Source organism: Odontomachus brunneus, unplaced genomic scaffold (genome assembly GCF_010583005.1).
Source record: "Odontomachus brunneus isolate Ranch 3 - 2012 unplaced genomic scaffold, Obru_v1 Obru_scaffold_036, whole genome shotgun sequence".
In the NCBI taxonomy this organism is placed as follows: Eukaryota; Metazoa; Arthropoda; class Insecta; order Hymenoptera; family Formicidae; genus Odontomachus; species Odontomachus brunneus.
This window is the reverse complement of record NW_022639486.1, coordinates 765,232-777,500: the sequence shown is the minus strand read 5'-3', so window position 1 is coordinate 777,500 and position 12,269 is coordinate 765,232. Positions and strand designations below refer to the sequence as shown.

General features: G+C 48.4%; 1 protein-coding gene across 3 annotated transcripts in view; it reads right to left on the bottom strand.

The window, feature by feature from the left end:
* Nucleotides 1–12,269, bottom strand: part of LOC116843903 (TBC1 domain family member 10B-like) — a 45,525-nt gene that overhangs the window by 20,505 nt on the left and 12,751 nt on the right. The window contains exons 1-2 of one of the 3 annotated variants that reach the window (XM_032814809.1): nucleotides 11,463–12,043; nucleotides 5,705–5,957 (exon numbers count right to left, since the gene is read on the bottom strand). In XM_032814809.1, coding sequence (XP_032670700.1) covers nucleotides 5,705–5,953 — 249 coding nt within the window. In that variant the 5' untranslated portion in view covers nucleotides 5,954–5,957; nucleotides 11,463–12,043. Of the gene's footprint in view, nucleotides 1–5,704; nucleotides 5,958–6,603; nucleotides 7,843–11,462; nucleotides 12,044–12,269 lie in introns of those variants that run through there. The other 2 variants (XM_032814811.1, XM_032814810.1) reach the window with 2 other exon arrangements.

Genomic DNA, 12,269 nt, shown 5'->3' with positions numbered 1-12,269 from the left:
CAAAAAAACTATTTAAATTAACTATTTCTTTAGAGTTCCGTTTTGTTTTACAATAGTTTTAGAGTTCTATATCATATATAACAATAGTTCTAAAGAAATAGTTGATTTTACTGATTAATTGCGCTTCGAGAACTTAGCATACCTTTTTTTAAAAGTCTATATTTTTGTATTTAATGACCGGAACTATTTAAAATTGTTGCAAAGAGCTCTAGAACGCCAGTGGCTCGGCGCGGCTTCGTGCGAGATTTTTCAGAAAGCGACGTTTCCTTTTACAACGGCAGGTTAATGGCCGCGATGAGTTGCCTCGGATAGACCCTCGCTCTTAAGCGAGGCGGGTAAGATTGAACGAACCCAGTCAATACCTCTCCTTCCGTCCTCCTAAACTTTTTAAGTGTCTACGCTGCTCTAGTAACCCGCTGAAACGCGCGGTTTACCGTAAAGTTCTACGAATCGCTGAATTATCAATGTGCTGAAATAGCAATGTCGCTCTCGATGTATACTCGATATGCATTAGCGCTACTGCCGCGATTCGTTCGGCTTCGCATATGTACGAGTACAGCTAGAGCGGGAGAGTTTCATTAAAATTTCGCAATCGCGCGATAACGAAGCGGACACGATGTTGGAAGATACGTACATACGGCGCCGGAACATTAACGGAAACGAATCGTCACGGGAGATCACGAGAGTGCAATGGCGACGGGAAATTACACGTGGGAGAGTTTCTCGAAATTGAATAATGCTCACGCAATCCGGTGAAACCGGAAGACCGCATCGATCCACGTTCGCGCGCTATGGTGGTCTGTACAGTTCCTAATGGTATTATCAACCCCTAACTGTGAACGTCTCAGGGGGTCGTCGACCAGACACCCACGAGTCCATTATTAAAGTTCCCACCGCGAACTTCTGATTTGAGACTGATAGGGTGCACTTTCGAAAATTGCGGGCGCTATAATTCGCACCTGGACGATTTCAGCTCGCTAAGACGAGAAGAGACGCGCGAGTCGAAACTCGCTGTTAGACATAATAAGAATTAATATTTTTGTGCCCGGGAAGTAAGCATTGTCCGACGAATTCGAAATAGCAGTGAGCTGTGAGTTACGAAGTTTCGCCGAGAATTACCGAAATAACGACACGCTTTTGATCGTTAGCTGGCCGTAACCATGGATCGAAAAGTTTGTTACTCCGTCAAGCGAGCGAGCGAGCGACCGACCGACCAACGGCGCCGACGGTCAGCCCCGCCAGGGGGTGAACAACGAGTCTCTGGAATCGCATGGACGTGCACTTACGTGACTCGTAAGGGGCAGCAGACAGGAGCGTAAAACTTTAGTCCGCCGTACGGCCACTACCGCAAAGTACAGCGGCAAACAACCCCGTCGGCTTTTTTTTTCTGCAAACCCAATTACGCTGCATCGAGGGAGAAAATTAGTTGTGTTTTTATGACGCCGCGGTAGCGCGCAGACGTATATGCCCACTTCCGAATTAACGCGGCGGGGAAAACATGCCGCGAGTGCTATCGAGTCAACGGGGCGTGCATGATACATAAAGATTGCTCGAGTTTCATACCGAAAAAGTAAAAAATAATTAAGTGCACAAGTTACCGTGGCGTCTCAAGCGGAGACATTCGATTAGGTGCGCCGCATATGTCGCGTAAGAAATTGCAAAACTTTCGCAAGCACCGCTGAATAATATTTTGAAAAATGTCACGCCACTCCAACGGCGTTTATTTTATTGAATACGGATAAGTGGAAGACCAAAGTTGTCGCGAACAGCGTTGAGACAAATGTCGAAAATAAAGAAGAGCGCGATATTTGACGCTGATAATCTCGGCATATTGGTATATATATACACACACATACACACATGTGTGTGTATATGTACACGCACATGTTTGCGCAGACGCATGGACGTGATTCGCGCGCGTGTAGGCGTGGCCTGTGTGCACAAACCACGCCTACGCGTCCGCAGGTCATGTCTTTTTAGATATTTTTTAATACTTTTAGTATATAATATATTATATAAGGTGTCCCATTTAATTAGACCATCTTTTTGCCCTCGAAATTCTATAAATTTTGTCTATATTGTTGAATATTGGAGGGTCAAATTTAAACAAATTTCTTGAGTTAAATAATATTTAGTTATTTTTAACTATCATGTGTGTCAAAATTTACTATTTTAACACAAAACATGTGTTTATAAAAACAACCACATCTAATTAACCCATTTAAAACACAATATTAAATCATTTTTTTACTAAAACAAAGGTTACATTAACGTGCACATAATAAAAAATAAACTAAATTTTAGTCAAATTTAATACATTTCTTAAGTTAAATTATTTAACTCCATTACATTAGTTTAACGACATATTTAATAGGAACAGTGGTGACTTATAGGAATGATTGAAAATAACTCAAATTGAGTATAATTTGACACTACGGATTTAACAGTGTACCGAACCTAGTTCTCAAGATATTGGCCTGTTTAAAATGGAACACCCTGTATGTATATAATTTTTCCTTGCCACACGCCTATCGTTTGTAGTGTCGCAGAACGGTGACGGTGATGGTGGACGAATACAATAAGGATAAGATCCAAGTCCGCGCGCCTGCTCGTGCACGATCGGAATCTTAACGCCGGGTTGGCGTGAGTCTTATCTAGAGGAACGCGAGTCGCTACTTCGTTCTTGCCCAAAGAGCTCCTTCGGCTCCTTGGCGAAGAGTCGCTTGATTTCGGAGCAAGGCGTACGTCGCGATCCAATCCGCTCGCGCGCAATTCTAAAGCGTTTTACTGTCAAGGTTGAGGTTGATGGAACTGTCGCGCACACCAAGGCCTTTTTCTCTCTCTCTCTCTGTCTCTCTCTCTCTCCCGTTTTCTTCCTCGTTTTAATATCACGCGAACGTCGGACGGCCGATCGAAATTCAGATTCTTTCATTTCCAGCTTGACTTTTAGCACGCTGATAACGGACTATCGAGAGCACGTCGCGCTCGCGCGCCCAGCGCGATTCTAACGCGATTCCAGCGCGTATCCGATAGCGTATCCTGCGTGGTAATAAATCAGCGGCTGGACGGGAACGCGGCTACGCGAAATTCCGGTTTCTACCGACACCGCGAGCGCGCTCCATACGGTTATGGAGGTTACACGCGGCATTCCAGATACTCCAGTAACGATCCGCTGACCGTGCAAGCAGCTTCTTGGCAGGCTTCCTAGAGGGGTGGAGAGGGATACTTTTTTACACACCCGCTCCATCTCGGCGCTCTGGAGCTGCAGCGTTTGCCAAACCCGCCACTGACCTAACAAATCGCCCGCGAACCGGGACGCGCCGCAACCAACGACCTTGAGCGAGGATGACTGGAGCACCGTGTCACGAGTTTCAAACAGCGTGCGCGTCGCATAGCTGAGATTTGAGTTGTCCAAGTGGAGCAACCAACGGGGTGGGTGGCGCGCAATTTTTGTCGGGAGCTCGAGCGCGGGAACGTCCCGCTCGCCTCCCCGACACTTCCTTCCTCGCGAGCGAGTCATTCGTTAGCGCACGTCGTTCTCGAGGCACTACATTCGTCGAGGCAACGTTGCAAATTGGAGTAAGTCGCTTTTCCGTTAGCCATCAGCACCTACTAAGCCAAGCGAAGCGCGATAGCCCGGAACGGACGGAAATCAATACGTGTTCGGAGTTTACAGAGTGCCCCGAGTTTCCATACGTGAATTCCGCGGCTTCAGCCATCTCCCTAGTGGATGTCGACGAGACGTGGCGGATTATTTAATGCGATCGACCGATCGCTTTTTCGAAATCTCCGCGTGTCAATGATCAAACTATGCGTTCACGAGACATCCCTGAGTCACGCACGTCAATTTCTCCGCGAAAATCGCGCGATATCAGTCTCTTCGAAGAAAATAAAGTTGGGTTAAAGGGGAAAAGAAGAAGATTAAATATAAAAATTTGACATAGATCAAAATAGCCAATAAAAGCCCACGCAAAATGTCGACTGCGAAACGCACTATATCCACAAAATTTTCCAGACATTAGATGCCCCATTTCTTGGTTTATTTGTGGATATAATGTATTTCGCAATCGACACCTTGCGTGGGTTCTTATTGGCTTCTTTGATCCATGTTTCATTCCACATCTGAGAGTCTGATAATTTTTTCAATATTAAAACTTATTTAATTAATCCTTCGAGTGGTTAACAGAGTTATTTGTGTTCGAGTGTTCATTTTAAGAAGTATTCGTTTCTCTGGGTATTTCTGTTTAAAAATGTTTGTGAAAAATAAATGCTGAGTATTCTGTTTAAAATAAAAACAATGTAGTTTTCTCTGGAAGGGCGGAGGAACTTTCAATAATTTTTTAAAATATTTTCGAGGGGAGAAAAATCGAGGAAGACGCTAATGATCTTGCCAGCCCGAGGGTAGCGAAAATACATTATCTCTCGGAGGGTTAAGAAAGGAGAAGAAGAAAAATCGATTACCGAATTATCTAATGCAGAGATTCGGGAAGATTTGGCCGATGGAGCTTGGGATATATACGAGAAACATCGTCACGAGATATTATCTCATTTTCTCTACGAGCCAACGCGAGCAACAAGGATCTAAGATAATAACGAAGACAGAACGTTACTAAGGAGGCCGCTTAATAAAGATCGCGACGTTCAAAAGCAAGTCTGTAGGAGACGATGCAGCTTCGGAGCGAAAGATGATCGCGTTACCATCGGGTAATCGAACCCTTTCACTGCTCCTTCGCACTAGCTCTCTCTATCTCTCTCTCTCTCCCCTTCTCTCACGTATCCTATTCCCACTCACCCCTTGTCCTTCCCAATTTACTCAGCGTTACCATCGTCTACGTTCTCATAGACGACGTGCGCGATCTCGTCATCCCTGACGGACCTCGTTCGCGCTGCTCGGCGATCCGATAAACGACGTACATCGAGAAGCGTAAACCCTTTGCTTAGAAAGGGTAAATGATTTTTTCTACGAAGCCGTCGGCTGGTCTCTCACGTCAGGGATCAATATCGGCGGAAGTAATACTTCCATTGCGTCATGTCCCGAAGTTGCTGTTTGCGTTCGGAATACGATATAACAGGAGCAGTCTCGGCAGACACACGTGGGCAAGATAAATCGCTATCGACACACCGACGATAATGCTTCATATTTATTTCCAGTTTTTCAGTTTTCGTCTGTCCGCGTTATCGAATCACGATTGTCTCGACAGCAGCCGCGATACAAGCCCGTATTGTCGCCTCTTCGTTCAACGTAAAATAAAAGTAAAGCGACATATTCGCACGCGTATCTAACACTAGACATTCTTATTGTTTTGGATTTTAATTACGAATATTTGGACTTTTAATATAGGATATGTGTGCAGAATGTTCAAAGAAATGTTCAAGACTTAAAGGATAGATGGTACTCACTATACTGAGAGAAAAAATGCTTAACTTTCACCTCAAACGAAAGACAAGAACGACGCGTCCGTAGTACGCGGAGCGTACGAGTATAAACAAATACAAACGTCCTATGCGCGTACCAGAGCGACCGCTTGATCCAATTATTACCCGACTCGCGGCTAAAGATAGGCTCGGGACCGATGACGTAACAACAGGTGGGATGTTCCGATCGCGAGATTCATCTAGACGCGAGTGAGAAAGCGGAGGAGCAAGCGAGTTCCCTGACCTGGCGACGCGACAGCTCGCCGGGTGAGACTAAAAATTCACTCACGATTTTGTGATGGAGATGCTGGAGCTCCCTCTCAGTGACTCTTCTGCGGGAAAGTTCGCGCTGCTCCCGCCTATACTGGCTGTACTTGTAGAAGAGGTACATCCCGGGCAGAGCCAACACCACCAAGGGCTTCATCAAGCCGGTCCGTCCGCTACCACCTCGAACACGTGGCTCGGGTGGTTCGTCCAAGTCCTCCAGCTGGCCAGCCCCTTCGGCAACGGCCGGCACGGTTGCACCAGCTGCTGGCATCCTTCTGCAAGACACCCAAGAAACTCTGTTTCCCTCTTTTTTCCTTCTCTCTCTCTCTCTCTCTCTCTCTCTCTCTCTCTCTCTATTTCAATCTATCTCTCCGTTTATTGTTACGCGTGAATAAATTGCGAATCTGCAGTTTTCGATAGAGAATCATCGTCGCGAACAGCCCTTGAAGCTCCTCCTCTTTCGATCAGGCTGTCGTCCCGGGAAATTAATTCGCGTCGCGTCGCGAGAGTCAGAGAGAAACCCGGTGACCGATGCGACGCCTAACGCGCGCGCTACACTAAACAATATACTCGTCCCGGTGCATTGTGGCTCATTGAGGAAATCGAACCGTCACGTCGGCTATTCCGCTCGTTTGGAGAACATCCGGAGGACGCATCTGGCTCAATTACTCCGCAGTTCACTCCCTTCGTCTGCGATTTTTCCCGCTCAACACAGCCACGCGCGCACACATACACGCGCCGCTCCTCATTCGCCCTCTTTCCACTTAGATGCTCCGCAGCGATGTCAGCTCGCGGGTGAGTAGTAAACTATCCGACTACGCAGCGAGATTTCACTTTTCTGCCGGCGAACGAATGGCGGATTTTAGGTGGACAAAGGAACCGGCTATCGGTTTATTGGTTTCTCATCAAATCGTTTTTTACCGTTTCCACCGCGCCGCCGAGAGTCGCCGGGATTTCAGTTGCCGCGTATTCCGAACTCGTATTCTCCACTTCCTGGTCTCGTCTCTCTCATTTTCAGATATTTATAATCCCCTTTCCTTCTCTCTCTCTCTCTCTCTCCCCCCCTTCCCCCCTAACACCGCGCTACGACATCCGCGGAAAAATGATCTCTTTCCCCTACATTCATCCTCGAATCTCGCAACTTTAATCTCGCGTCTGTCAGAACGATGATTATTTTCGCGATCTCCCGCGAGTTTTTGCACTCCTACATGATATAGGAGGCCGTCGCCGAGAATAAAGTATTAGAGTACGTCCTATCTCGACGCGAATGTGCCTACGAATTTTCCAAGGAACCCCTGTCGGAGGACGGAGAAGAAACCGCCGCTGCCAGACCCGATTTGAAGAATCTCTCGCCCCGACAGTAATTATACCGTCGTTTCTATTTAAACACGTCGCTCGTTCACGAGCTCTTCGTCGATTATGATAAATCGAGTCGCCGACGCGATTAAAACGGCAATCACTCGTCAATCAGCTATAATTATTCCGCCGGGAAGAAGCGCGGTCATCGCGAAACTCAATCCCGTCGAGTCCCCCCTCTCTCTTTCTCTTTTTCTCTCTCCTCTTCCCTCTCTATCTCGCGCGATACGGCGAAAAATTGATAATTGGCTCGATATCGCGAAGACGTCCAATTAACGAGTGAGCCGTCGTCGTCGGGCGCCGAGATGAAACTGGTTGACGGATGTTAACTGCAGCAGCGCGCACTGTGCATGGGACTTGAATGAAATTTCGTAATCTACTTGCCGGTCATTCACCGTCTATATCTGATTCAGGCGTCTACTTGGCGTTCTATTCTTAAACCGGCTGCTCTAGAAATACACACACAGCTCGCTCTATATCGCCGACTCGCCCGAGTCAGGTCGTGCACCCCGCCTCGCTGCACTCTGTAGGAAGATGCAGCCAGCAGCGTCGGCGGTGCACGCGTGACGTCGGGCTCGCGTTCGCCTGTGTCGGTGATTTCCTGACACAGTCAGGGCGCATATCGCGATAAGCGACGGTAAGGGTCGTGTCTGCGAGTACGCGGTCCTCGAGTGCTTTAAAACGCCCACGTAACCGCGCGTCTCGAGAAATTCTGATGTTTTGAGGCCATTCTATAATCACGTAAGCGTGGTCGTAAACGTGCCAACCGAGCCATCCGAGTGTTCTATTCACTAATTGCTTTATTCTGATTGGTTGTCGTAATCGCTTACAACTACTTACGACCACGCAATTGTAGAATGGCCTTTGCGAAAATAGAGCTGCAGGAACATTGAACGACACGCGGGCAACTCACCGGACGGAAAAAATAATAATGGAAAATTGGTTAAATTAGGCTCTTTCGACATAAAATCAAGAAAAGGGAGAGTAATCAAACTAACTGAAACTATACATATTAGTGCATGTCCTCTGGATTTATAGAGAAAATATCTATTTAATAAAAATTAGAGTATCGACCAAACGCTTGACATAGTTTTGTACATATACTGAAGAGATACATTACCATTGAAGGACCGAGATGTGTTTGATACTCTAATTTTTACGAAGTAAATACTTTCTCTACACTGTAAAAAATCTTGTACTAGTCTATACATAATATAAATAACACACGAATGAACATACGAATGAGTTACTTTCGACACAAAATTTAGGATGAACTTTTTGAAACATTTGTTTACGTACTGTATATACAAGATTTTTGCAGTGTATCCAGAGGACATGCACTAACTTGTATAGTTTCAGTTAGTTTGATTACATCACAACTGTGACCCTTCTCCTTTTAAAAAAATAATAAATTCAGCAGGCGCGTGTGTGCATCTCCTTCCCTTTTTGCGTGTCTACGCGCGTCACGAGAGATATGTGAATTTTTGCGCAAACACAAGCCGCATTCGCGACTCACGCGAGGATAAGAAATATCGAAATCCCGGATCTATTACGGCTAGTTATCCGCAGTCGTCCGACAGAACGGTGATTGCGTTTGATCGTAGGCGGTCGCGGTGAGCAAACAGCGATACGCCCGGGAACAAATGACGACGTCACGACGCATTAGAATTATCGGGATTAGTAATCACGAATTACCGTCCGGAGACGGAGGCCTTCCTAGCGTGGCGCGACAATCCCGTGCGTGCCCCGCGCCGTATTGGAAATTGGTCGGGTGTGCTACGTTAAAATTGCGTTCGCCTGCTAAAAGTGATTACCGTTGCAGTTATTTCTGGTGAAAGGCGCGTGCGACGATCGATACACATCACACAGCGTATCGTAACGTGCGGACGTACATTTTTTTTCTCTCTTTTTTTTCGCGCGTTCTCCGCGCGCGCTGACAATTCGGACAACGCGCTATAAACACGAAAGCCGATATACACAACGGGAGATAGGAACCATCGGTGCACACGCGACAGGACAGGTATGTGTGCGCACACGTGTTATCGCCATGGGAGGTAATATATTATCGGAAATGAATCGATATATCGACTCGTTGTTTTGCACTTCGCACTCGGCGCCGCGAAAACATACACCACCTGAGGGATTTCACGACGGTGTACGCGACATGGCGTAATTTCGCGAAGGACAAGGTCAGCCCCGCAAGCTTTTTACAGATTTCCTTTCATAGGAGATCATGGGGGTTGATAGCGCGCGCGCGTTTTCCCAGCGGGAGCCTTTGATCGAGGCTTCATAGCGTACGGCACGCGCAATTAATGCCAAAGCTCGCACGCGGTTGTCGTGATTGAAGCCGCTTAAACGAAATGTCACAATCGCTCACGGAATTAACGTGGCACGTATAGCGACGTGCCGTTTTAACGCGCGGAAATTGCGCCCGTCCGTGCGGCCGTCTCCCGCGTCTTCCGAATAAAATTCCAATTAGATCGATACATTTGTCCCATACTCCGGGAAAATTCAGATGTAACTTACCCTTCGTGTACAATCATGTTTTTTTGGGACACGCAGTACAATCTGAGTTTGTCAAACCCGAGCAATTTTGAACCAACATAATTTCGTTGAAAATCAACATTTTCGAACATCTTTATTTCCAAAAATATAGAAAAACTTTCGCTATGAAACAGCATCGCAAAAATTAAAACCTGCAAATAGATTTGCGCTATTTTGGTACTCCCTCTTTGCGAAAGTTGGTGAGCGATCGAATATTTGTTCGGGTCTCGCAGAATCAACATTGTACACGCCAGAGTTAAGTACAATAAATTGATCTACTTGTATAAAATTCTGATTTGAGTCCATGTGTCATCGGCGAATTAGAGTGAAGTTTAGAGAGAGAAAGAGAAAGATAAAAAGAGAGAAAGAGAGAGAGAAACGGTAAACGGAAGTGTATACCCTTAATATCTTGAATTCGGACGGATTACTGACTGTGTCAGCCGCACCCCCGCGTAACCGCGGCGACGAGTGGTGCGACGAGGAGCGGTCGAAACGTATTCGAAGAAATTACGTTGTTAGGGCGCGCAAATGATCGCACTGAGATCTGATATCACACGTACGTATGCAGCTCGCCTTGACACAGCGTAACGACGGTCGCGCGCGAGCGAAGGACACCCAATGTTGCGGGATAACATCGCTCGCGATATTCTACGGCCAAGTACACACTCCGCTCCGCTATTTTTATGCCCTTTCCACTGTCAAGTTTCGTTCGATTGACGTGCCACGCTACTAGAATCGATCTGGCCACTCTTTTTTCGTCTACGCGCGGCTCGATGAGGAAGTATAACGACGTGACGCGCGCGACGTTGGGTAAAAGCGCGGCTACCAAGCAGACGATGCTGCGTCGTCGTCGTCGATCGACGTTCGCCACCAACAGACGTGAGACGTGAGACAATTACTCCGTGGCTTCGAGTTGCAATTCAAGAATCAAATCGGCGAGTATCGATTGCCGCGGGCGAACGTGTTGTTTCGTGCTCTTCAACGTTGATATCGTACTACTCGTGAGTGACGCGTACGGAAGAAAATGCATCACACAAATCAAAGACGAGAGCTGCCACGATGATGTACACGAAATCGGACTGACGTAAAATAACGATCGCCGAGTCCGCCGGGGAACCCGAAGAACAAGTCCCGAGTACTTAACGCGCTAGTTGCCATCATACATCGCGTTTGAACTGCTCGCGCGACCCCAGATAAGGGAACATCAATCACGAGGGGGCCCCCGGGTGGCCGTAACGCAGATTATGCGAACAGTTCTCTGTCAACGATCACACGATCAGCCGCGACACGATCATTCTTCGCGCCTCGCCACCATCTCGCCATCGATTCTCCATCGATTCGACTCGCGAGCCTGACCTCTCGATAATTAGCGACACGTTATCACGGTAGCACGACGCGTACAAACTCTATACACACGTCCCTCTCTCATCACTAGCCGCGAAAGCGCTTCAGTCAAAGCTGCTTTAGAGAATTTTTCCGCGGTCGAGTTTCATTCATCCTCACGTTAACCTCTATCCGTAGAATGTAAGGCGAAGTGCCAGGAGAGAGAGAGCGTCTATGTCTCTCGTCACCTGTCATTGTTCCCGCCAAGACGTGCGATGCGTACACTGCACGTCCACAAATCGAGCATCGACCACCACCACCACCACCACCACCACCGTCGCGCGTCTACCCTTCGTCGACCTCGCGGCGATACATCGTTATGGAATCGGTGCTATGAGTCAAAGGGTTATTTCCCCGCGTTCTCCACCCGGATCCTCGGACGACGACATTGCTCGAGGAGAGAATAGCAGACGCGAAAATTTCACATCCAACACGTGCAACCAACCGGGAGCGTCGCGTACTACGTTGAGAGATCACACGTCGGCGGTCACACTTACGTCGTTCTGTCTCACCCCTCGAAGAGCCGCGCGACAGGCAGCAAGTCGGGCAGGATGAGAGAAGGAGGAGTGCGGAGAGGATAGCCTGCGCCGGCGACACGAGCCTCCTCGTGCGCGCTCAGCTCAGCTCAGCTCAGCCGAAACATCGCCGAGCCGCGCGACTGCCCTGGCGGTATACCGGCGGCTGCACTGCCGCGCCTGCAGCCAGAAACAACCCTTGCAAGCACTGCGCGCTCCGTGCACCCTCCGTGCTCGCTCGCTTGCGCCCGCGCTCGTGCCAGTGCGCCGCGGTTCATGCGCGCCCGGCCGGCGCGTCGGCCGACTTCCGGAGAACGTCGACGGGGGTTGTTTCTCTTTCCCTCTACCGGGGCGCGCGACGGCTGCGTGACGCAATGCGTGGAGGAGCAGCGCCGTACCGACGACCGATCGAAGTAGTTGTGCCGGCGTGGTGGCCGGGCAGCCACTGAAGGGATACGATGGGCGATGCTGATTGCTGGCGACGCTGCTGCTGCTGCTGCTGCTGATTGCTGGTGCTGCTGCTGCTGGCTGTAGCAGAGGCTGTAGTTGGAGAAGGATCGATAAAAGGAGAGGGAAGAGCGAGGTGGACGCGCGACGCCCGGGAAGAAACAAGGGTTGTGGGTATTCACGAGAGGTCTCCTCTCCTGCGAGATGCGCTCCTGCTGCTCCCTCTGATTCGCCGAAGGAGTAGCTTCGCCAATGTCGAGGTAGCTCTCCGCTTTTCTTTCTGTGTCTCTCTCTCTCTCTCTCTCTCTCTCTCTCTCTCTCTCTCTCTCTCTCTCTCTCTCT